Source organism: Scyliorhinus torazame, chromosome 21, assembly GCF_047496885.1.
Source record: "Scyliorhinus torazame isolate Kashiwa2021f chromosome 21, sScyTor2.1, whole genome shotgun sequence".
Lineage (NCBI taxonomy): Eukaryota > Metazoa > Chordata > Chondrichthyes > Carcharhiniformes > Scyliorhinidae > Scyliorhinus > Scyliorhinus torazame.
This window is the reverse complement of record NC_092727.1, coordinates 93,481,484-93,507,786: the sequence shown is the minus strand read 5'-3', so window position 1 is coordinate 93,507,786 and position 26,303 is coordinate 93,481,484. Positions and strand designations below refer to the sequence as shown.

The window sequence follows — 26,303 nt, the reverse complement described above, 5'->3', positions numbered from 1 at the left end:
CCAACAGGTTCCCCCGCCACGCCGGGGCACTGGGTGGAGAGACTGCTCTCCATCCCAGCAGGATCCGCCTTCGGGCGATCAACGAGGCGAGGGCTATGACATCTGCCTCCGCACCCGTTTCCAACCCTGGCTGGTCCGACACCCCTAATATGGCCTCCCGGGGACCCGGGTCCAGTTTCACACGCACCACCTTGGAAATTACCGTAAACACCTCCTTCCAGTACTCTCCTAGCTTTGGACAGGACCAAAACATATGAACGTGATTAGCGGGCGCCGCCCCCTCCGCAACGCTCACACACATCCTCTACACCTTCAAAAAATCGGCTCATCCTCGCCCTCGTGAGGTGCGCTCTATATACCATCTTCAGCTGTATCAGCCCCAACCTCGCGCATGAGGTGGAGGCATTCACTCTCCGGAGCACCTCACACCAGACCCCCTCCTCTATAACCTCTCCCAGCTCTTCCTCCCACTTGCTTTGATCCCTTCCAGTTGTGCCTTATCCTCGTCGTACACTTCGTAGCTCCGTACACCGCTGACACTGCCCACTTCTCCAGTCCCCTTGTCGTCAACACCACCTCCAACAATGTGGAGGCCTGTTCCTCTGGGAAGCTCTGTATCTCCTTCTTGGCAAAATTCCGAACCTGCATGTACCTAAACACTTGTCCCTGCTCTAGCCCATACTTGGCTTCCAGCTCCCTCAATCCTGCAAACCGACCCCAAAGAAACAAATCTTTTAGCGTCTTAATCCCCCTCTCTTCCCATTTCCGAAAACTTCCATCCCACCTCCCTGGCTCAAATCTGTGGTTCCCCCGAATCTGCATTTCCCTTGACCCTACCCCCAACCCGAAGTGTTGGCGAAACTGCCTCCCGATTTTCAATGAAGCTATTATTACCGGACTCCCTGAATATTTCCCCGGAGCTATCGGGAGCGACGTTGTTGCTAGTGCCTTCAGCCCTGACTCCCTGCACAAACTCTCCTCCATTCTGACCCACTGAGAATCAACCCCTCTGACCCAGCTCCGCACCTTCTCCACATTCGCCGCCCAGTAGTAGTACAACAGGTTCGAGAGACCCAAACCCCCTGCCTTCCCCTCTGTAGCAGCACCTTTCTCACTCTGGCCACCTTCCCCCACCATCCCCCCCATATGTATGAGGTAATACTTCGCTCAGTCTCCCTGAAAAAAGACTTTGGCAGGAAAATCGGTAGGCTTTGAAAAATAAACAAGAATCGCGGCAACACATGCATTTTAACCGCCTGTACCCGACCCGCCAGTGACGGAGGAAGGCCGCCCTAACTTGCAGTAGCTCCAATATTCCTCCTATCAACGCACTCGGTTCCGACACATACAGCAGCAAGACGTCGGCAGAAAAGGACACCCTATGCTCTATCCCCCCCCCCCCCCCCCGCACTATTCATTTCCATGCTCCCGAACTTCTCAATGCAATGGCCTTCGGCTCAATCGCAAGTGCAAACAGCAGGGGGGACATGGGACATCCCTGTCTCGTCCCACGGTGGAGAGAAAAGTATCTCAAACTGATATTGTTTGTGCGGACACTCGCCTTCGGCTCCTTATATAATAGCTTTACCCAGTTCACAAACCTTGGTCCAATCCCAATCCGCTCCCACACTGCCATCAGGTACCCCCATTCTACCCGATCAAACGCCTTCTCGGCGTCCAATGCCACAACTACCTCTGTTTCCTTCCCTTCCGCCGGTGCCATAATGACGTTCAAAACCCTCCTAATGTTCGAAAACAGCTGCCTCCCTTTCACGAACCCTGTCTGATCCTCCCTATCACCTTCGGGAGGCATTCCTCCAGCATACCCGCCAGTACCTTCGCCAACACTTTTGCGTCCACATTCAGAAGTGATATGGGCCGATACGACCCACACCGTCGGATCCTTATCTTTTTTTTTAGCAACAGTAAATCGATGCCTGCCCTAAGGTTTGCGGCAACACCCCCTTCCCTATCGCCTCCTCAAACATCCCCACCATCAGGGATGCCAACCTATCCTTGAATTTGTTATAATATTCCACTGGAAACCCGCCCTGCCACCTTCCCTGACTGCACCCTCCCAATCGCATCCTTTATCACCTGCTCCACTATTGCTCCTTCTAATGTAGCCCTGTCCCCCTCCCCTAACCTCGGGTACTCCAACCCAGCTAGAAATTCCTGCATCTCAGTCTCCCACGGGTGGCTCTAACTTGTACAACCTCTCATAAAACTCCTCAAAAACCTTGTTAATCAGCACTGGAGCCACCACCAACTTCCCTGCTCTATCCCTCACCTGAAGAATTTCCCTTGCCGCTGCCTCCCCGCCTTAAATCCATGTTCATAAACTGCACCCCTTGCTCGTCTCAGTTGGCGCACTGCCTTCCTGGTGGACAGTCGGTCGAAGCTCGCCTGTAGTTCCTTCCTCTTTTCCAACTTCGCCGGGTCCCCATCCTCTGCATACCTCCTATCTACCTCCAACATCTCATCTATTACCCTCTGCTGCTCCAACCTCTCCTCTTTGTCCACCCTGGCCTTAAACAAAATTCTCTCACCCCTCACTACTGCCTTTAGAGCCTCCCAGACGACTGCCTTCGACGACACACCCGTACAATTGAAACCTACATATTCCTTAATTACCTTTTCAATTTTCTCAGCGAACACTTGGTTCCCCAAAAGCCCCACATCCAGTTTCCACCCCGGTCTCTGCACTGCCCCCTTCTCCAGCACCATATCAACCCAATGTGGAGCGTGATCTGACACTGCAATGTTTTTTTTAAAAATATATTTTATTGAAGTTTTTCAAAACAAAGATTTTCCGTTTTTGCAACTTAATAAAGGAATATACATTAAACGTTATTTAAATAATATATTAAACTAACAACAGGTGGAAAAAGAAATAAACGAAAAGCAAATATCAACAACTAACTAAGAAAAACAAGAACACTGAATAATCCTCCCCCCTGGGTTGCTGCTGCTTTCTTTTCTGTTTTTCCATTATCGTTCTGCGAGATAGTCAAGGAACGGTTGCCACCGCCTGGTGAACCCCTGAGCCGATCCTCTTAACGCATATTTTATTCGTTCCAGTCCTATGAACCCTGCCATGTCGTTTATCCAGGCCTCCACGCCCGGGGGGCTTCGCTTCTTTCCACACAAGTAGAATCCTTCGCCGGGCTACAAGGGACGCAAAGGCCAAAACGTCGGCCTCTTTCGCCTCCTGCACTCCCGGTTCTTCTGCAACCCCAAATATAGCCAGCCCCCAGCTTGGTTTGACCCGGACCCCCACCACCTTTGAGATCACTCTTGTCACACCCTCCCAGAACTCATGCAGTGCCGGACACGACCAGAACATGTGAGTGTGGTTTGCCGAGCTTCCCGAGCATCTCCCACACGTGTCCTCCACCCCAAAAAACCTGCTCCGTCTTGCTCCCGTCATATGCGCTCTATGTGGAACCTTAAATTGAATCAGGCCAAGCCTGGCACACGAGGACGAGGAATTTACCCTACTTAGGGCATCTGCCCACAGCCCCTCCTCAATCTCTTCCCCCAGCTCCTCTTCCCATTTTCCCTTTAGCTCCTCTACCATCGCCTCCCCCTCTTCTCTCATCTCCCTGTATATTTCGGACACTTTACCTTCTCCAACCCATGCCCCCGAAATCACTCTATCCTGGACTCCTTGTGTCGGGAGCCGCGGAAATTCCCTCACCTGTTGCCTCGTAAATGCCCTCACTTGCATGTATCGGAAGGCATTCCCTGGTGGCAACTTATATTTTTCTTCCAATTCTCCCAAACTCGCAAACGTCCCGTCCACAAACAGGTCCTTCAGCTTCCTAATTCCTGCTCGCTGCCAACATTGTAATCCCCCATCTATCCTCCCCGGGACGAACCTGCGGTTATTCCTTATCGGGGACCACACCAAGGCACTCGTCACTCCCCTATGTCGTCTCCACTGCCCCCAGATCTTCAAGGTCGCCACCACCACTGGATTTGTGGTGTACCTTTTCGGGAAGAATGGTAGCGGCGCCGTCGCCAGCGCTTTTAGGCTCGTTCCCTTACAGGACGCCATCTCCAACCTTTTCCACGCCGTACCTTCTTCTTCCCTCATCCACTTGCAGACCATCGACACATTGGCGGCCCAATAGTAGTCACTCAGACTCGGCAGTGCCAATCCCCCTCTGTCCCTACTGCGCTGCAGGAACCCCCTCTTTACCCTCGGGGTCTTTCCCGCCCACACAAAGCTCATAATGCTCCTGTCTATTTTTTTGAAGAAGGCCTTTGTAATCAGGATGGGGAGGCACTGAAACACAAAAAGAAACCTCGGGAGGACCACCATTTTAACCGCCTGTACTCTGCCCGCCAATGACAGGGGCACCATATCCCACCTCTTAAAGTCCTCCTCCATCTGCTCTACCAATCGCGTCAGGTTAAGTTATGTAGGGTTCCCCAGTTCCTGGCCACCTGTATCCCCAGGTATCGAAAATTCCTTGGTACTCTCCTCAGCGGCAGAGCATCTATCCCCCTGCCCTGTTCCCCGGGGTGCATCACAAAAAGTTTGCTCTTTCCCATATTTAACTTGTATCCCGAGAACTCTCCAAACTCTGAGTATCTGCATTACCTCTGGCATCCCCTCTACCGGGTCCGCCACATATAGCAGCAAATCGTCTGCATATAGTGATAATCTATGTTCCTCTCCTCCTCTAAGCACCCCCTCCACTTCTTAGAGTCCCTCAGCGCTATGGCCAATGGTTCAATTGCCAACGCGAACGGTAACGGGGACAGGGGGCACCCTTGTCTTGTACCCCTATGTAGTCGAAAGTATCCCGATCTTTGCCTGTTTGTAATGAGGCTTGCCATCGGGGCCACGTACAAGAGTCTAACCCATCTAATGAACCCCTCCCCGAACCCAAATCTCTTCAGCACCTCCCACAAATAGTCCCACTCCACCCTATCGAATGCCTTCTCTGCATCCATCGCCACCACTATCTCTGTCTCCCCCTCCGGTGGGGGCATTATCATCACCCCCAGCAACCTTCGTACATTGGCATTCAATTGTCTCCCCTTAACAAACCCTGTCTGGTCGTCATGTACCACCCCTGGGACACAATCCTCTATCCTTGTCGCCATCACTTTGGCCGGCAGTTTGGCGTCTACGTTTAGGAGGGAGATGGGCCTGTATGACCCGCACTGCAGCGGGACTTTGTCTCGTTTCAGAATTAGCGATATCGTCGCCTCCGACATTGTCGGGGGTAATGTCCCCCTTTCCTTAGCCTCATTAAAGGTTCTCGTCAAAAGCGGGGCCAACAGGTCCATATACTTCCTATAAAATTCCACTGGGAACCCATCTGGTCCCGGGGCCTTCCCTGCTTGCATGTTCCCAATTCCTTTGATCACCTCATCCACCTCAATCTGCGCCCCCAGACCTGCCACCTCCTGCCCCTCCACCCTCTGGAACTCTAGCTGGTCCAAAAAGTGTATCATTCCCTCTTTCCCCTCCGGGGGTTGGGACTTGTACAGCCTCTCATAGAATGTCTTGAACACCTCGTTCACTTTCCCTGCTCTCTGCTCCATCTTTCCCGTTTCGTCCCTAACTCCTCCAATCTCTCTTGCCGCCCCCCTCTTCCGAAGTTGTTGGGCCAGCAGCCGGCTTGCCTTTTCCCCATATTCATATTGCATCCCCTGTGCCTTCCTCCACTATGTCTCTGCCTTTCCCGTGGTCAGCAGGTGAAACTCCGTCTGTAATATTCGTCTTTCCCTGTATAGCCCTTCGTCTGGGGCCTCCGCATACTTCCTATCCACCCTCAAAATTTCCCCTACTAATCTCTCTCTTTCTTTACCCTCTTGTTTCCCCTTGTGGGCCCTGATGGAAATCAGCTCTCCTCTAACCACCGCCTTCAGCGCTTCCCATACTACTCCCACTTGGACCTCCACATCGTCATTGACCTCCAGGTATCTTTTGATACATCCCCTCACCCTTCCGCATACCCCCTCGTCCGCCAGTAGTCCCATGTCTAATCGCCAGAGTGGGCGCTGCTCCCTTTCCTCTCCCAGTTCCAGATCCACCCAATGCGGGGCGTGATCTGACACGGCTATAGCCGAGTACTCCGTTCCTGCCACCCTCGGGATCAGTGCCCTTCCCAAAACAAAAAAGTCTATCCGGGAATATACCTTGTGGACGTGGAAGAAAAAGGAAAACTCTTTACCCATCGGTCTGGCAAATCTCCACGGATCTACTCCCCCCATTTACTCCATGAATCCCTTAAGCACCTTGGCCGCTGCCGGCCTTCTCCCGGTCCTAGATCTGGACCGGTCCAGCCCTGGGTCAAGCACTATGTTAAAGTCACCCCCCCCCAATTAACAAGTTTCCCACCTCCAGGTCCGGGATACGTCCCAGCATTGGCTTCATGAATCCCGCGTCATCCCAGTTCGGGGCATATACGTACGTTCACCAGCACAACCGCCTCACCCTGCAATCTGCCACTCACCATCACATACCTGCTCCCACTATCCACCACTATGGTCTTAGCCTCGAACGATACACGTTTCCCCACCAGTATTGCCACCCCTCTGTTTTTCGCGTCCAACCTTGAGTGGAATACCTGTCCCACCCATCCTTTCCTTAGTCTAACCTGATCCGCCAACTTCAGGTGCGTCTCCTGGAGCATAACTACGTCCGCCTTCAGTCTCTTTAAGTGCGCAAACACCCTTGCCCTCTTAATCGGCCCATTTAAACCTCTCACATTCCACGTGATCAGCCGGGTTGGGGGGGCCATTTACTCTTTCTCCCCCCCCCCCCTCGTCGACTAGCCATCCCCTTTTTTAAACCATCTCCTTACCCAGGTCTCGTGCACCCGTCTGTCCCCCAGACGGCGCCCTCCCGTCCCGACCACCTCGTCACGTATCAGCTCCCCCTTACTCTCAGCAGCAGCAACCCAGTTAGCCCCCCCAACCCCCCCAGATCCCCCTCTAGCTTGATTACTCCCCCCATATTGCTTCCGGAAGTCAGCTAACTCTGGCTGACCTCGGCTTCCCCCGTTCATCCTTTGACCTCCCTGCGTGTGAGGCTCCCTCCCTACCTTCGCCCTTTTTTCCCGCCATAGTTTCCATAGCGCGGGAAAATACCCGTGCCTTCCTCTTGGCCCCGCCCCTTATGGCGCAGTTCCCTCATTCCCCTTCCCTGTCCCCTTTTCCACCGGCGCCCAAATTTCTTCATGTCCCCCACATCGGGGGGAGAAAAATTCCCCGTCCAACATTATTACACATTAGCCCTCCCTCTCCCCACTTTATATTTCTGTGCCACCACCTCGCTACCCCTCTCCGGGCATCAATTTCTCAAGTCTAGTCTAATTTCTCTTCCTGAATGAATGTCCATGCCTCCTCCGCCGTCTCGAAGTAGTGGTGTTTGCCCTGATGTGTGACCCACAATCTCACCGGCTGCAGCATCCCAAACTTGACTTTCTTCCTATGGAGCACCGCCTTGGCCCGGTTGAAACTTGCCCTCCTTCTCGCCACCTCCGCACTCCAATCTTGATACACGCGTATCACCGCGTTCTCCCACTTGCTACTCCGTGTCTTCTTAGCCCAGTTCAGGACCGTCTCCCTGTCCCTGTAGCGATGGAACTTCACCACTATTGCTCTTGGTGTTTCCCCTGCCTTTGGTCTTCTCACGAGGACCCGGTACGCTCCCTCCACTTCCAGGGGGCCCGTTGGGGCCTCAGCTCCCATTAGAGTATGGAGCATCGTACTCACATATGCCCCAGCATCAGCTCCCTCTGTTCCTTCGGGGAGACCTAAAATCCGTAGGTTCATCCTCCTCGAGCTGTTCTCCAGGGCTTCCAGCCTTTCTATGCACCTCTTGTGTAGTGCCTCGTGCGTCTCCGTTTTTACCACCAGGCCCTGTATCTCGTCTTCGTTCTCGGCTGCCTTTGCCTTCACTCCACAGAGCTCCATCGCCTGGACCTTTTTGTGTTTCCTTTAGTCCCTCGATTTCCAGTAACATCGGCGCCAGCACCTCTTTCTTGAGCTCCTCCACACATCGTCGGAGGAACTCCTGCTGTTCCGGGCCCCATACCATCTGGGCTCCCTCGGCCGCCATCTTGCTTCTCCCTTCTCTTCTCTGCCGCTGCTCCAAAGGATCCTCCGCAATCCGGCCACTACTGTTGCTCCTTTCCATCCACACCCAGGGGGACTCCTTCCTTTGTCACCTCACACTGGGTTTGTCCGCAAAACATTTCCGTTGGGGCTCCCGATAAGAGCCCAAAGGTCCGTTGAAACGGGAGGTGCCGAAACGTGCGGCTTAGCTGGTCATCGCCGCAACCGGAAGTCCCTGACACTGCAATGTTAAGTAATGGGTTAAGAGACATTGCAATTAGTGTCTCATTTATGTTAAGTATCCATTAATTGACACTGATATGTAAAGGGGCTTCAGGTGGCCTCTGTCAGGTGGTGAAGAGTTTTGTGCAGAGGCTGTGGAAGTGAAATAAATGGTGTTTGGTGAAAAGGAACAAGAACTTTAGACTCTTCATTTCACAGCAACTAAAACGTCTAACATGCAATTGCAGAGTATTCCGACCCCTTGACTTCAGCCAGCAAAGCCTTCCCCACCACAAAAAAGTCGATCCGCGAGTATACCTTATTGACCGCTGAGAAAAACGAGTACTCCCGTTCCCTTGGGTGCAGGAACCTCCCAAGGGTCCACCCCTCCCATTTCCACCATTAGCCCAGCCAGCGCCTTCGCGCCCCCTGATGGGACCAGCGAGCGCGGCCGTGATCTGTCCAACCTTGGCTCCTGCATCAAGTTCCAGTCCCCCCCCCCCCCCCCCCCCCCCCCCACAATCTGCTCCTGCGTGTCCAAGTCGGGAATAGCCCCAAACACCTTCCTCGCGAATCCCACATCATCCCAATTGGGACCGTATACACTTAACAGCGCCACTAATCTCCCCTCCAACGCCCCTGCCACAATCACATATCTACCCCCCTGATCTGCCACCACCATCTCCATCTGGAAGCGTACCCTTTTGCTGACCAACACCGCTACCCCTCGAGCCCTTCCATCAAATCCGGAGTGAAACACTTGGCTAACCCAGCCCTTTTTAAGTCTCACCTGGTCCTTCACCCTCAAGTGAGTCTCCTGCAGCATTGCTACATCGGCTTTCAAACTTTTAAGATGTGCAAGCACCCTTGACCTCTTGACCGGACCTCCTAGCCCTCTCATGTTCCACGTGACTATCCTTACTGGGGGTCTCTCACCCCCACCTTTCTTATCCACCATCACCATACCACCGGGCCCTGCCCCATAAGCCTGACCCGCCCCTGTCCATTGCTAACATCAAACCCCCCCACAAAAATATCCCCCAACATCCACCCCTCTTTTTCCCCCCTGCCCCCCCCTCGCTCGCCTCGTAGGCCCATTGAAGCCTGCTATCCAAGCTCCAATGTCCGCAGCCCTCCTCTCACCTCACCCCCGTTCACTAACTGACTTTAGTTAGCTAGCGTGGTTGGCTCCCCCCGCCAAGACCTCTCTCCCCCTTCCACCCAGTCCCAGAGAAAGAAACACCAAAACAAACCCAACAATCCAACCCCTACAATTCACTAACATAACATTTAACCGTCGCAACACAGAACGCCATTAACTTGAACTCTGTAACAATGCAAAGAGAAGAAAGTTGTAACATTTATACATTTTCCAGCTGCTCAAACACAGTCCACAGTTTCTCTTCCAGTTCCGCTCTTCACGTCTGTCCCAAGCCTTCTGCCCTCACGAATGCCTCAACCGCCTCCGCTGTCTCAAAATAAAAGTCTTTGGCGTTACATGTTACTCTCAACTTCGCCGGGTACACCACACCAAATCGCACCCCCTTGTACAAAGCCGCCTTCACTCGCCCAAACGCCGCTCGTCTTTTTGCCAACTCCACCGTCATGTCCTGGTAGATCCGAACAAACCTGCATTTATATAGCACCCTTCACAACCTCTAGATGCCATAAAGCACTTTACAGCCAATGAAGGACTTCTGAAGTTTAGTGGTCATTGTAGTGTAGTGACCTGAAACTGGGATATTTGGATAGGGATCCTCTTTCAATGAATAAATCCTATAAGTTATAAATTCGTTATAGAAGCAACATAATGGTAATAGTCCAGAATGCTTGTTCAAGAACACTTAAACTGAAGCAAATATACCATCTTCTTTGATTGTACCACACTTACTCCCATGACATGTATTTGTGTAAAATTTTTCTGAGTAAAATTATTCATGGATATGTTTAGAGAGCTACTTGGTGACTTTGTTGATTGAGGTCCGTTTATTAATGCTTGTTGCTGCTTTCGTAATCAAGATTTTTCAACTTTCAGAACCTATCATTAAACCTGTCAAGAAAAAGAAGTTTACTTTGATGGAACAGGAGTTACCAGAAACAGTGTATGACATGGAGTAAGTGAATAGTTATGTAGTACCCTAGAAAGTGATTTTAAAACAAATGGGTGCCAGCAGTGAATACTCTCTGGTTAGGTGTAGTGTAGCTTCATGCACACTGCTTGCCTGTTGTGCCCAAATGGCATCTCTTAAATCTAGCTCAAACAATACTCCTGTAGGATTGAAGATTTCCACCAACCAACCATCATGGCCTCTTCAACCAATATTGCCATCTTGTGTCTTGATTTGGAGATCATTGAGTGTTATGCACATGTGCCCATTGAAAATTATAATCTGTATTCATAGGCATATTCCATTTTATAACTGGCACGTTATAACCTCATTTAAGCTCAGGATTCTGAGGTGAAATATGCTCAGGCAACTGCAAAGGGTTTTTATTCACTGTCAGCAAGTCCTTTGAGCATAAACTACTTTTGGAATGCTAACCAAATATTGTTTTGATTCAAAGCAAGTCGCTGTCACCTTTTTTAAATACACCAATGATATGATGGAATTGCCTGTCAAAGAAAGGCATGTTCAATGTTGATGATCCCTAAAGTGAAAATATAAATGCCAATTACATGAATCGTTATCTCACTTTTTAAAAACAATCTCAGATTCCTTGCAGATTTGATGGACAATTCTGAGCTAATTCGGAACATTACTCTCTGTGGGCATTTGCATCATGGCAAGGTACGTAATAGATGTCTGAAGGTAAATCTGTCAATTGCAGAGTATGGTTTGAACTTTAATTGCATTAGAGGATTAACAATCAAAAACTGCAAGTGTTATGTTTATGCAGTGCTTTTACGATTGTTGCTTGCACATAAAATTCTGCTTTATTAATGTACTCCGAGTAAATGTGGAATTCATTATTTTGACTAGCTGTAGCGTAAAATAATTTACGTGAACATTACGGGTGTAAGTGAAATGTAATCAACATTTTACACTAATTTTTCTTTCAGACAAACTTTGTTGATTGCTTAATTGAACAGACTCACCCAGAAATTCGTAAAAAGGATGACAGAGATGTAAGCACTTGGCAACTATTTTCTTCATATTGTACCTTTATCTGGAAAACCTTATTGGTAATTTTATCAGTCCCGACTGCAGTTGTACCAATTTTCTTACTCAGCAGATAGTGATATTATTCAGTGTTTTTTACTTCTTTTAAAGTCTGAACTTGTATTTGACTTCAATATTAAGAGCAACTAAACCAAAGGTACAGGATTTAGCTAAAGTTCAATGTTTGTTATATTGATCGATTGTTAACTACTTGCTCCTCTGCTTATTTTCAAAATCATACTTTTTTCTGCCTAATTTTACTGAAATTGATGCAACATTTTATAAAATAGTTTAAAACAAAATTTTGAGAATTAATTCATTGGTGTCTTAATTTGTTGAAGATTGATCTATCTTGATGTTTCAAAGTTCTCAATTTGTCCCAGTCTCAGATTGAACACCAAGGACAGATTAACTCCAAGACGAGATATTTCTTATGATATTAGGCATGTCAAATACAAAGTGTCCATCCCAATGACATAGATCAAAATAATGCCTACCCAGAGAACTGGCACCGACATGCTGTTTGAGAAAATAGTGGGAGGACAGCAGATCAATGGAAGGCGCAACCCCATAATATCTTGTGGAGAGAATTTAAGCATAGTGCAGATATGTCATTAACGGTTTAAGAGAGCAGTAGGCCTACTGAAGAGTTAGGAGAATGGACTAGGGTCAGATGCATAGAAATCTTCATATATTGGTTAGGGATTGCGAAAGTATATGGGGTGGTACTATGGTTGGCACTGTTGCCTCATAGCACCAGGGTCCTAGGTTTGATTCTGGCTTAGGGTGATTATGTGTGTTGTTTGCATGTTCTCCCCGTGTCTGCGTGGGTTTCCTCCAGATGCTCCGGTTTCTTCCCACAGTCCAAAGATGTGCAGGTTGGGTGGATTGGCCATGCTAAATTTTCCCTTAGTTGAGTGGATAGGGTGGATTATAGGGATAGGCTGGGGGGGGGGGTGGGGGGGGGGGGGGGGGGGGGCGGGGGCCTGGGTAGGGTGTTCTTGCAGAGGGTCGGTGCAGACTCGAAGGGCCGAATGGCCTCCTTCTGCACTATAGATTTTATGGATTCTTCTGTGGATTCTATACCAAACTACCCCGAAGTTTGATAAATTGAGGCTCCGATGTAACTTTGGGTTTTTGTGCAAACAAGCTACTGCATCACCAGGGCAAGACGGTTGGTTCATGATGCGGAGCTATGACAACAGCGCAGGCTCAATTTCCGTTCTGGCTTGAGGTTAGCTGTGAAGGTCCCACCTTCTCAACCTTGCCCCTCAGCTGAGGTGTGGTGACTCCCGATTAAATCAACACCAGTCTGCTCTCGTTTTTGAGAGCAATCTATGATCCTCTGGTACGGTGGTGACATTTTACTCAAAGGAACAGAAGAAATAAGAGCAAGAATAGACCATTTGGTCCTTCAATCCTGTTCCACCATTCAATATGATCATGGGAAATCTTAAGTTGTATTTTGTTTGTTTGCAGCTTCGCTACACTGACATACTTTTTACAGAGCAGGAGGTAAGCATACAAATGCGGCTTTTTATTTTCATGAATTTACTGGAGGTTTTTGAAATTCTCATGGATAATCTTTGTAATTTTTTCCAGAGAGGAGTAGGTATAAAGAGTACACCAGTCACAATGGTCCTTCCAGATTCCAAGGGCAAATCCTATCTCTTCAACATCATGGATACTCCAGGTGCGTGCTATGAATTCAACTCAAATGTTTAGTAGATTGTTACGCCACAGGGTTTGGTTAGCTCAGCTGGCTTGACTGCTGGTTTGTGATGCGGAGCAGCGGCAACAGCATGGCTTCAATTCCCGTACCAGCTGAGGTTATTCACGAAAGCCCTGCCTTCTCAGCATTGTTCCTCGTGGGACTGTGGCAACATATACATTTACACCATAGGCTATGTTGCTCAGCCATGAGGTGATGTGGGTAACAAATAGATTTCATTGAGCTATTTCCTTGAATCCGAGTGTAAATTCCTAGCAATGAATTTTGATTCATCCATGGCTTACAGAAAGACACGCACCAGAATATGGTAGAAACCATGGAGATATCAGGCAATTTACTCCGATGTGTTCAAATGATTAATCTCTTAGTTGAAAATTAAAAATGGAGAAGTTTCATATGAGGCCATCCTAAATAGCCACCACGTGTGATTTCAGTCCATTCATTTACAGGGGTTATGAGGAGAAGGCAGGAGAATGGGGATGAGAAAATATCAGCCATGATTGAGTGGCGGAGCAGACTTGATGGGCCGAGTGGCCTAATTCTGCTCCTATGTCTTATGGTCTTATAAACACAGCAGGAGGATAGCTAGATACTGTTTATCCAATACGCCATAAACAAGTTTGATATTATTTGTTCAGGCCTATCTGTTGGACAAATAATATCAGATTCTAGGATTACACATTCATTCAATTTTGTTTCATTTTTATACACCTGATTTTTTAAAAATAAAAGTGAAGCATCATTTAATTGATATGTCTTCACCTTCAGAATGAAACACTTCATTGCCTTGTATTATCTCCAATAGCTGTTTAATTGGAACTGGTGTAACTAATTAAAATGAAACAAGTTACAATGATAATAGCTTTTGAGAGTTTTTTATGATTTGAGTTCAAGACTGCCTTCATGCTGACAGATTATCAACCCATCTATTAACAACAGAAAATGCACCAAATACCCAGTACATCACGAAGCGTCTGTGGAGAAACCTTCAGAGTTAAAGTTTCAAGTTGATGACCTTACATCGGAGGCTTTGATATTTTTGTTTCCTTCTTTTCAGGACATGTAAACTTCTCTGATGAGGTCACAGCCGGTTTCCGGATCTCTGATGGCATGGTACTTTTCATCGATGCAGCAGAGGGGGTGAGTTAGTTCAGATCTGTAGTAGGCCGAAAAGAAAAAAGTTATTTTCAGAGTATATCTGCTCTAAGATGATTTCCAGGTTCTGGGTATCAAAATGCATGAGTCAAATTCTGGCAGTGGACATTTAAAAATATTATTCAAATCTATCTCGCATGGAGTTCAAATCATCTTTTGTACATCAGCATTTGTGTAAAATGGATTCTAGCAGATTTGGCCCATTTATTAGGCGGCTTGAATAAGAGAAGTCTTGTGGGCAGCACGGTGGTGCGGTGGGTTAGCACTGCGGCCTCAGGGCGCTGAGGTCGCAGATTCAATCCCGGCTCTGGGTCACTGTCCGTGTGGAGTTTGCACATTCTCCCCCTGTTTGCGTGGGTTTTGCCCCCACAACCCAAAAGATGTGCAGGCTAGGTGGATTGGCCACGCTAAATTGCCCCTTAATTGGAAAAAAATTAATTGGGTACTCTAAATTAAAAAAAAAGAATAAGAGAAGTCTTAAAATTTGGCAGTAAGAAGAAGATGTGAAAGTCACTATATAAGGACATTAAAAAAATTACATTATCTGGTGTGAAGAATGGAAATTTTCAGCTTGTACAATATAGAAACTTCTTTTTGAGATCCATTGTCGGGGAAAGGTAAGGGTCATGTAGATGAAGATTTATTTTTCGCACTTGATTGTTTAAACAAATACTTCGAGTTTATGTAGAAGAAACTTTTCAAAATCTTTGTTACAAGGTTTTAGCTACAATATATCTGACTTAAAAAATGTTTTCGTGTATAATATGTTTTTGTTTTGGGAACTGCAGGTGATGCTGAACACAGAGAGATTGATTAAACATGCGGTACAGGAGAAGCTAGCTGTTACCGTTTGTATTAATAAAATAGACAGACTCATTTTGGAACTAAAACTGCCTCCAACTGATGCATATTACAAGCTACGTCACATTGTGGATGAAGTCAATGGATTGCTTAGGTATGCTGTCATTTCTCTGTTTTGAAAATGCATTTTAAATAATAAAATAGTGATGTTCTTTCTACATCACCGCAGGGAGTATTTTTGTAATCCATTGAAGGTCTTTGCAGTTTTAACCTAATTACTTTTTTCTCAAACTTTGGATCAGATGTGATCTATTAGTACATGTGCAAATTGGGAAAAAAATCTGAACTTGTGCTATAAACTGCCTCAAAAGAAATCTACATGCTGAGATTGCAGCTCCAGTTTACGCTACCTGTATTTTAAAATAAAAAGTCAAAATAAAGGAACTGTTATTTTGCTTTACACAAATATTTCCATATTTGGGCACTCCTGAATTATTTCAATTTTTTTTTTAAAGAGTTCTGCTTCAGTTCACATTTCTTCAGTGGCAGGACAAGATAATCAGCCATGGACACCTCCACAGACATTAAGACCCCTTGACCGTGCCGCCTTGCATGGCTTCACCATTCCCATAATCTCAATCATGGATAAGGCTACCTCTGATTACTTCCTTTCATCACTATTCTCCCACATTCATCTCCTTCCCCCTCTAAATGCTACTTCCTTCTGTGTCAGCCCCTGGGGAAAAACTTCTGCCCCAATGCATTCACTACATTTTCAAGGTTCCAGCTGCCTAACCTTTGACCTTCCATTCACCCTGACATTTCTGCAGCTGCCAATCTGCTCAATCACACCCTTGACTCCACCTTCAAGCCCTCATTCTCTGTCTCACCCTGGCCCTCAATATGCATCTAATCTCTACTCTCTTAAGTCTAAGGGATACAGACAAACGGATATGATGGATTAGTTCAGTCATTCACCACTGAACCTGTCTGAATAACATAAAGTACTGTTGGGTCCTGTCCTTGACTGTGAAAACCGCTCACTGCCCCAGAATCATCTTGAAATGCAAAGGTAACCCCTGGCTTCTACAACTGCAATCTATCTTCTTAATTCTCTCTCCCTGTCTATTCCACCTTCACCTCTAAACCATGTGAGGAGTCTATGGACTTCGTTTTCACAAAGATTGATACCATTAGATCAGCTCCACGTCTCTCCCTTCCACTAGTCTATCTGACCAAATGCCTATAAGGCTGCCCCTGTCCTACCTTTCTATCCTAGCTTGCCACTCTGAGCTAGTCGTGTCCTTTAAATCTGCCATCATCCCTCCACTCCTCAAGAAACTTTTGACCCTCCTTCCATGCAAACTCTGCCCCATCTAAAATCTCCTTTCCCCCAAAAAAATCTTTAAGCATGTTGCGATTTTCCATTCGTCGTGAAATTCTCACGTTTCAATCCCTCCTATAAGGTGTCTGTCCGAACCACAGTACCAAAACAGCTAATGTCACTCACAATGACATCCAAGAAACAAATTTGCATTAACATAGAATCCTTACAGTGCAGAAGGAGGCCATTCGGCCCATCTATCTGCACCAAGCCTCCAAAACAGCATCCTACCTAGGCCCACACCCCGCCCTATCCCCGTAACCCCATGCATTGAAGAACTATCTAGTATGGCCAATCCACCTAACCATGTCTTTGGACTGCGGGAGTAAACTCGAGGACCTTGGAGAAATCCACACAGACAGAGAGAGAACACGCAAACTCCACACACAAATACCCCAAGCCAGGATCAAAACCGGGTCCCTGGTGCCGTGAAGAGGTAGTGTTAACCATTGCGCCACTTTTGACTCTGTCTGATGATGTATTTGGTCTTGAGATAAGCTTCCATTTGCATATTCCGCTGTCACTAAGATTTGCTATTTCCATCTCTTGTGATATTGCCTGCCCCTGATCTGCCTCAACTCAACTGTTGCTGAAACTTCCATCCATGTCTTTGTTACCTCTACACACCACGATAACGCACACCTGGTTAGCCTCCCACATTCTGATTACAGTAACGTTGAGGTCATCCAAATCTCTGCTGCCTATGCCTTAATGTTCACCAAGTCCTGTTCGCCCATTACTTCTGTGCTCACTGACCCACATTGGCTTCCAGTTAAGCAGAACCTCAATTTAAAAAATCATCCTTGTTTTCAAATCCCAGTATGCCTTGCCCTTCTATTTCTCAGTAATCTCCTTAAGCCCCACATCTCTTTGAGATATCTGCCCCCTGAGTATCCTGATTTTCATCCCCTTTATCTGCCTGGAATTCTCTATCTAAATAATTGTACATCTCTTCCATTAAGACACTCTTAAAAATTTCCCTGTGGCTCAATATCAAACGCCTTGGAACCGAGCATTATAGTAAGAACGTTAAAGCTGCTTTATAAGTGTGTATTTTGTTTTGTATTTATTCACTGAGCCATCCTAATTTTATTTAAGAGTGGTTTGCTGTGGATCTGGAGTTACATATAGGCCAGATTTCCTTCCCTAAAGGACATTAAGTAGTGAACCTGATGGGTTTTTAGGACAATCGAAAATTGCTGTTAAACTTTTTTTTTGATAAACAATTTTATTGAGGCATTTTGGTATAACAAACAACAATACAAAACTGTGCAAATAACAATCAACATAGTGCAAAAAAACCAGCTCTCCCACAAGGAACGCCTAACTAACCCCCTAATCTACGTTACCCGACACCTTCCCCCCTGACCCCCCTTGCTGATGGTTAATTTTCCACGAAGAAGTCAATAAATGGTTGCCACCGCCGGGCGAACCCTGACAGTGACCCTCTCAGAGTGAACTTAATTTTCTCCAGACCGAGGAAGCTCGCCATGTCTGATAGCCAGGCCTTCGGGGGCTTTGAGTCCCACTACGCCAGCAGAATTTGTCGCCGGGCTACCAGGGAAGCAAAGGCCAAAACGTCGACCTCTCTTTCCTCCTGGACTCCCGGGTCCTCTGAAATCCCAAAAATTGCCCCCTCTGGACTCATCACCAGCCTTGTTTTCAGTACCTGGGACATAATGTCCGTGAATCTCTGCCAGTACCCCCTGAGTTTTGGACATGCCCAGAACATGTGAGCATGGTTCGCTGGTCCTCCCGCACATCTGGCGCACCTGTCCTCCAGTCCAAAGAATTTACTCATCCGGCCGCTGTCATGTGGGCCCGGTGGACGACCTTGAATTGGATCAGGCTGAGCCTAGCACATGTTGCGGTCGCGTTTACCCTACTCAACGCCTCCGCCCATAAGCCTTCTTCTATCTCACCTCTGAGCTCCTCTTCCCACTTAAGCTTCAGCTCCTCGGTCTGCGTCTCCTCAGCCCCCAGAGTTCTTTATATATATCCGAGACCCTCCCCTCCCCTACCCATCCACTGGACACTACCCTGTCCTGGACCCCCTAAGTGGCAGGCGTGGGAAGGATGGAATCTGTCTGCATAGAAAGTCCCGTACCTGAAATCATTCCCTCTTGCCAGCCCAAATATCTCCTCCAGCTCCCTCGTGCTCGGGAAGCTCCCGTCCAAAAACAGATTTCCCCCATCCTCTCAATCCCAGCCCTCCGCCATGCTCGGAACCCACCGTCCATAATCCCGGGGGCAAACCGATGATTGTCGCAGATAGGGGACCAAACTGATGCTCTCTCTTCCCCCACGTGCCTTCTCCATTGGCCCCAGATCCGCAGGCTGTTAAACTTTTAATTCCATTTCTTAAACTATCTGCCGTGGTGGGATTTGAATCTGGGTTACCGTCCAGTGACAATGAAATGAAATGAATGAAAATCGCGTATTGTCACAAGTAGGCTTCAAATGAAGTTACTGTGAAAAGCCCCTAGTCGCCACATTCCGGCGCCTGTTCAGGGACGCTGGGTATGGGAATTAACTGTGCTGCTGTCCTGCCTTGGTCTGCTTTCAAAGCCAGCGATTTAGCCCTGTGCTAAATCAGCCCCTATGCCACTGTCTTCCCCGTTTGTGTTATTGGCCAAATGCTGCTGAATTATTTTGCCACATTCAAGGTGAGCATCTCTGTTGACATTTTTGTCAAGACCAATGAGATATCCTCCTCTGCCTTTTCACCCCTTCACTTTAACTAGATTTTGTGTGCATTTGAATTTCCACAACGCAGATTAATTTACTTTAAAAGTAAAAACATTTATTTTTCATTTGGTGGGCCATGACTTGACACCTGCAGTTCATTGCATGCTATGTTTCTGACCTCGGTTCAAAAGGCAAAGCATTATCGGAAGAAGAAAATTAAAGAAAGTGCAACTTTGTTTCATCAATGCACATCCTAATAACTAACTTAAGAGAAGCACATTCAGAGGCCAGAATTAGGTTTCCTGGTTTTTTTTGAACAAGGGTATGGTACATGGTGCAAAAGGATCATCGAATCATATAAATTATGACTTGGGCGGAGTCAGTTTGCCTGTTGCTGCTGTATGTATCTGCTTTCAGCTGGAGCTGCCAACTCTAATCTCATTTGTCTACCTTTATAGAATCTTGAACCGAATAGGAAATCATACAGCCATTGTTTAAACATATATATATATATTTTTTTCTCTGTAGTGTCTATTCAACAGATGAAAACCTGATTGTTTCCCCTCTGTTGGGTAATGTTTGCTTTGCCAGTTCTCAGTACAGTATTTGCTTCACCTTGGGATCCTTTGCCAAGATTTATGCTGATACATATGGTGAGCATTAGTTATAATTTAAAGTTGACAGAAAAACATATAGCACTTTTAACCTGCTTCCTTTGTAATACTGATCTATGCATGGTGGTCTGTTTTGTTCATTCAGTGAAAGTTAGAAGAACTGGCAGACATTAAGTGTTCTGAGGTGAAATTTGGCATAAATAAGCTGTTTAAAACTAGCTCACTCATGCAATCAAAAAGACTAAGCCAATGCAGATCATCTTCAGATGTGACCTAGAATATGAAAATGTGGAAGAACTCCTGTGGTTATACATAGCATTGACCAGAGCCTATCTTGAAAATTGTGTTCCATTTTGGGAATATTACCACGAGAAAAATATACTGATCTTGGAAGGTATCCAGGAGCTATTCACCAGGGTTAATACCTGAGACGAAGAGCTTCACCTATGATGATGGGTTGGGCAATATATTCCCCAGAGATGAAGAGGTTAAGAATTATTTTGCTGAAACATTTAAAATTACAATATTTGAAAGGGAAATTCTTCTTCTCTCTAATAGGAAGATTTCGAACAAGGAAACATCATTTTTGAATTAAAATTAATCTTGAAATGTTATGGAATGCAAATGTTATGGAATGCAAAGAGGCCATAGATGTAGATCCAATTGAAATATTTAAAAGGGAAGGAGATTTTGAGGAATTAAATGTAATAAGGGATGTAGAGATAGGATGTGAATGCTTAGAATCTTCGCCTTTCACATGTTTGGTGTTACTGTACAGTGTTAAGAATATAAGAAAATACAGGCTACTCTGCACATTCCACTCCAACCAAAGCACATGTATGCTTATAGAGATGGGGTACTTTGCACAGTCTGGTCTCCGTGTCGTTAAGGGATATAGAAGTACTGGCAAATAGGCAAAAAAGATTTACAATCATGATACCAGAACTAAGAGGGTGTACCTATCAGGAAAGATTGACCAGACTATGGTTCTTTTCTCCAGAAAAGAAAAGGCTGAGTGGTGACTTTATAGCGGTCTATATAAAATAATTTGTTTGGATACTTGTAGAATGGGTGGTTTCAGTTGTTGGGGAGGCCAAAACTTGGGGGCTGGAAATATAAGATGGTCACTAATAAATGCAATAGGGAAATTCAAGAGAAACTGCTTTACCCAGAAAATGTGGAACTCACGTTCATAAAGAGTAATTGAGGCAAATGGTACAGATGCATTTAAGAGAAAGCTATTTAAACTCATGAGTAAAGAATGGAGGGTTATACTGATAGGATTCATTGAAGAGGGGATTGGAAGAGGCTTGTGGGCAGCATAAATGCCAGTATGACTCGGTTGGGCCAAATGGTCCATTTGTGTGCTGCACTATCTTCATTTATCTGTTAATCTACTTTAGTTACTTCCACTACCTCCCCTGACAAATCAAAATCCTGAGGTAGTATAAATATTATCATCCTCAATTTTTATAGCTGTTAAATCCAGCCCTCTTTTTAGAGGTGCCAGCTGATCTTCAATTGACTATCTTTGGGAGTCTGAACACTAGGAGACGGATTTCTGGCTTCCTTAAATCAGAGCATTTTAATCACTCCTTTGCCTGGACATTATATAGTGCACAGCTATTAAATATATGCTCCACTGATCTGAGCGTTCTATTCAAGAGGTTTGCAAGATGATTGTTACCCTTTCATGTGGTTGGTTTGGGTGCCTCTAGCCAAACAAATTGGCTGCCCCCATATCCTCTTGACTGAAATGTTTGAAGGCAAAAATTAGATGTTCGGCATTTAAAATTTTGCATCTAAAATAGAGATATAATGTTATGGGTTCCCTTTGATCAATCAAATCACAGAGCTATCATCTGTAGTCTTTCAAATCCCAGAACAACAAACAAAACAACCAGGAGTGTCATGAGACCTGGAAGCAGAGGCTAATCATGGCAGAATCTCTGTAGTGCTATTGCCAACAAATACAAAAACAGTTGATCACTATTTCTGTGAGAAAGAAAATTACATGTGACTGCCACAGAGTTCCTCGCCTACTGTCCTAAAAATAAAATTTGCATCATGGACACTTCATTGAAGAAAAACTGTAGTTACCCATAACACCTTTCAATTGTCCTCAGAACTTGTGTTCTCCCCATGTCCCCATGGGTTTGCTCTTTGCTCCGGTTTCCTCCCATAGTCCAAAGATATGCAGGTCAGGTGGATTGTCCATGATCAATGCACAGGGCTCCGAGGGTAGAGTGCCTAGCTAGAGTGCTCTTTCGGAGGGTTAGTGAAGACTTGATGGGCCAAAAGGCCTCCGTCTGTACTATAGGGATTCTATCCCTGATTTCCTAGACTTTACGCTACTCTCCTACTAAAATAGTTACTTAACCCTACTCTGCTGCAATAGATTAATTTCTTCCCCATCAATGCCAGGAGGCATCCAATGAGAAAGTTAAGCTTAAGATGCATTTGAGGGCTGTATGTTACAGAGAATAATTGTGGAAAGAAAATGTTGATGATATACAAAGATGATGCGGGCCGAAACAAGAGACGGTGAGGCATGAACTGAAGATTTCAAAAGTGCTTAATTAAGCATGGGCAATAGAGAATTGCTGCTGTTACTGCTTTGGATAAAATGCATCATGGCGTTTTAAAAACATTTTAAAATATTATTTTTCTTTACAGGGGACATTAACTATATGGAGTTTGCAAAGCGTCTATGGGGTGACATTTACTTCAATCCAAAAACGTAAGTTTTAGCTCATTCAAGTTAGCTCATATTATGATAATACTAAATGTATGTTTATATATATTTTGCCCTTTTTAAAAAATAAATTTATGCAACAGATGTTAGTGCTGAGGGGCAGAGCTTTTCCCATTCCAGGAACTGGGGTCAAATATAGGACAGAGAACAAACTACTCTCTTGTCTGTTTCAACAGCATGCCTCCAAACTCAGAAAAACAAACTCTTCATTCTCAGGGTATGGTATAGCTTGCACCTCCTGCATTTTTCCCCATCCCTCGCTTTCCTTGAGAAAGTAAACCTTCTTGAACCCTTGCAGTCCATTTGGTGAAGGTACTTGCACAATTCTATCAGTAAAAGTTCCAGGATTTTGACCCAGAGGCAATGAATGAATGACGATATATGTTCACAGTGGGATGTGTGCAACCTTAAGCTTCCTGAGCACCCGCTGCCCTTGTTCTTCTAGATGGGAGAGGTTATGGGTTTGGGAGGTGTGGCTGTCAGAGCCTTGATGAGTTGCTGCATTGCATCTTGTGTTATGGGCTAGGATTTAGAGAACCCCAAAGTGTATCATGGAGTTCACCTGACCCACAACTTTTAATAGATTGTGGTATGGGGAGCACACGGCCCACTCTACAGGTGTGGTACAGCAGAAATGGAAAAGTACTTTCTAAAGCAAAACAATGTTTATTCTATGAACTCAAGTTAACCTTTTTGAAACATACAGTGAACATCTTAACAACCATCAATTCAAATACAACCCCCAAAGAATACAACACTAAGTAATGCTTACGCTGTCCTTTTAACATCCAGAAGACTTACAGAAGAAACACCTTTTTAACAGAAGCACATCGGGTTAACGTCACTACTGAAAACATTTATAATTCTGAATTCACCAAATGATCAAGAAATGAAATGAAAATAGCTTATTGTCACAAGTAGGCTTCAAATGACGTTAACTGTGAAAAAGCCCCTAGTCGCCATATTCCGGCACCTGTTCGGGGAGGCTGGTACGGGAATTGAACCGTGCTGCTGGCCTGCCTGGGTCTGCTTTCAAAGCCAGCAATTTAGCCCTGTGCTATCCTTTGATGGCAGAGAGAACAGCAGTACACCTGCTTGGTCTGGCTTCAGCTCCAACACTGAAAACGAAACTAAAACACATCCTGCAGCCTGCTCAAAAACGAAAGTAAAAAGCTGACAGACAGCCCAGCTCCACCCACTCTGACATCACTGCAGTAGTAAACACCCATTTCTTAAAGGTACTCTCACTACAGATATTTATATACACCCATTTCTTTAAAGATACTCTCACATGACTCTTGTTAGTACACAAGGAACCATAATAATAATCTTTATTAGTGCTACAAGTAGGCTTACATTAACACTGCAATGACGTTACTGTGAAAATCCCCTGGTCAACCACACTACGGCGCCTGTTCGGGTATACTGAAGGAGAATTCAGAATGTCCAATTCACCTAACAAACACGTCTTTCAGGACTAGTGGGAGGAAACTCTAGCATCCGGAGAAAACCCACGCAGAAAAGGGGAGAACGTGCAGACTCCGCACAGACAGTGACCCAAGCCGGGAATTGAACCTGGTCCCTGGCGCTGTGAAGCACCAGTGCTTACCGTGCACACAATGGTGGTGGAGGTTTAAGGTGGTGGACAGGGGGCCGATTTAAGCAGACAGCTTTATATGTGTATAGTGTTTTGTTTCTTATTTGTTGATATAGTTGCACGTGTTAATCTCCTAATTAACTTCAGAATTGATAGTAGATATTGACGGCTGAAAAGGTGCTGAAAAACTTAAAATAGATTACCAACTTCCTATAAAGTAATGGCTTATGGGCTATATAGCATAACGCTTCTATGCAGTATCCAACCTTCCATAATCAGTAGCACTGGAGGCATTTCAGTAAACCACCAGTAGTGCAAAATGACTTGCTGGTATGGAATCTTAAGGATGGATTTATATTACAACTACAACCTTATTGTGAAACAGCTTTACTTTGCAACTACATTCCACGTATGGAGTAAATGCAACCTAAATCTAGAAGCAGAGCTCAACCTGATAGCTCAGTGACTTCTGTGCAATGTCAGGCTGGGCTCTACCATCAAAATTAAGTTCCCTCAACAGAGTACAAATTGCTCCCATCAATGCCAAACTTGTACTATAAGTGCACTTCAGAGATTCACCCTGGGACACCTTCCAGTAACTAGCTGAGTGGCATTGATCTAAGAGTTGGTCCTTGCTAACCCTCTTCGTACAAAAGGTGAAAGGCAAGACTTCTCAAATTAATTGGCTTGTTAAATTTAATTTGTACTTAATTTCTTGTTAAAATATAACTTTTCAAAATTGATTTCCAGCTAATGCACACACAAATATATTATTCTTTCAGGCGGAAGTTTACGAAGAAGGCACCAACCAGTAATTCTCAGAGAAGTTTTGTAGAGTTCATCCTGGAGCCTGTCTATAAGATTCTTTCTCAGGTGTATATATATATAGCAAAAATGTATTATTTTTTTTAAAAAATAATTTTTATGAAGGTTTTCATAAAATATCAATAACAAAATGAAAAAGGAACCCAACATGGTTAAGCACAAAACACAGTCCAGAAAAGCAACCCTCCATACCGCCCTCCCCCCTGTACATAAATAATAAATTAACATTAACACCCTGACTTAACACAACGGGTATATGCACCCCCTCAGACCCCCAGTGTAAATAACAAAAACAAAAATAAAGTAACCCCCCCCCCCCCCATCGCCCGAGTTGCCGCTGCCATTGACCAATGTCTACCATTCTGCCAGGAAGTATAAGAATGTTTGCCACCGCCTAAAGAACCCTTGTACCGACCCTCCTCAAGGCCAATTTCACCCTCTCCAACTTAATAAACCCCTGCATATCGTTGATCCAGGATTCCACGCTTGGGGGCCTCTCATCCCTTCACTGAAGAATCCTTCGCCGGGCTACCAGGGATGCAAAGGCCAGAATACCGGCCTCTTTCGCCTCCTGCACTCCCGGCTCCTCTGCGAGCCCCCAGCCCGGTATGACCCTGGATCCTACCACCCTCGACACTGTCCTCGCTACGCCCTTCCAAAATTCCTCCAGCGCTGGGCACGCCCAGAACATATGGGTGTGATTTGCTGGGCTCCCTAAGCACCTAACACACCTGTCCTCACACCCCCCAAAAAACCGGCTCATCCTTGTCCCGGTCATGTGTGCAGCACCTTAAACTGTATGAGGCGGAGCCTCGCGCACGATGAGGAAGAGTTCACCCTCCCTAGGGCATCTGCCCATGTCCCTGCCTCAATCTCCTCTCCCAACTCCTCCTCCCACTTACCTTTCACCTCCACCACCGAGGCCTCCTCCTCCTGCATCGCCTGGTAAGCCCCCCCCCCCGAGAGCACCCTGTCCTGTACTGTGTGTGGCAGCAGCCGCGGAAATTCCACCACTTGCCGCCTGGCAAACGCCCTTACCTGTAAGTACCTGAAGGTGTTCCCCGGGGGGAGCCCGTACTTCTCCTCCAGCTCACCCAGGCTCGCGAACCTCCCGTCCACAAACAGTTCCCCCAACCTTCGAATCCCTGCCCTGTGCCACCCCAAAATCCCTCCATCTATTCTCCCTGGGACGAACCGGTGGTTCCCCCGTATTGGGCCCCAACTTCTCCCCTGTGCCGCCTCCACTGCCCCCAGATTTTGAGGGCAGCTGCCACCACCGGGCTCGTG

General features: G+C 46.1%; 1 protein-coding gene across 1 annotated transcript in view; it reads left to right on the top strand.

The window, feature by feature from the left end:
• The window catches only part of eftud2 (elongation factor Tu GTP binding domain containing 2), a 91,147-nt gene that overhangs the window by 30,191 nt on the left and 34,653 nt on the right, over nt 1-26,303 (top strand). The window contains exons 4-13 of the mRNA XM_072487076.1: nt 10,340-10,418; nt 11,018-11,093; nt 11,366-11,431; nt 12,945-12,980; nt 13,068-13,158; nt 14,255-14,337; nt 15,141-15,307; nt 19,754-19,878; nt 22,516-22,579; nt 24,974-25,064. Coding sequence (XP_072343177.1) covers nt 10,340-10,418; nt 11,018-11,093; nt 11,366-11,431; nt 12,945-12,980; nt 13,068-13,158; nt 14,255-14,337; nt 15,141-15,307; nt 19,754-19,878; nt 22,516-22,579; nt 24,974-25,064 — 878 coding nt within the window. The remainder of the gene's footprint in view (nt 1-10,339; nt 10,419-11,017; nt 11,094-11,365; nt 11,432-12,944; nt 12,981-13,067; nt 13,159-14,254; nt 14,338-15,140; nt 15,308-19,753; nt 19,879-22,515; nt 22,580-24,973; nt 25,065-26,303) is intronic.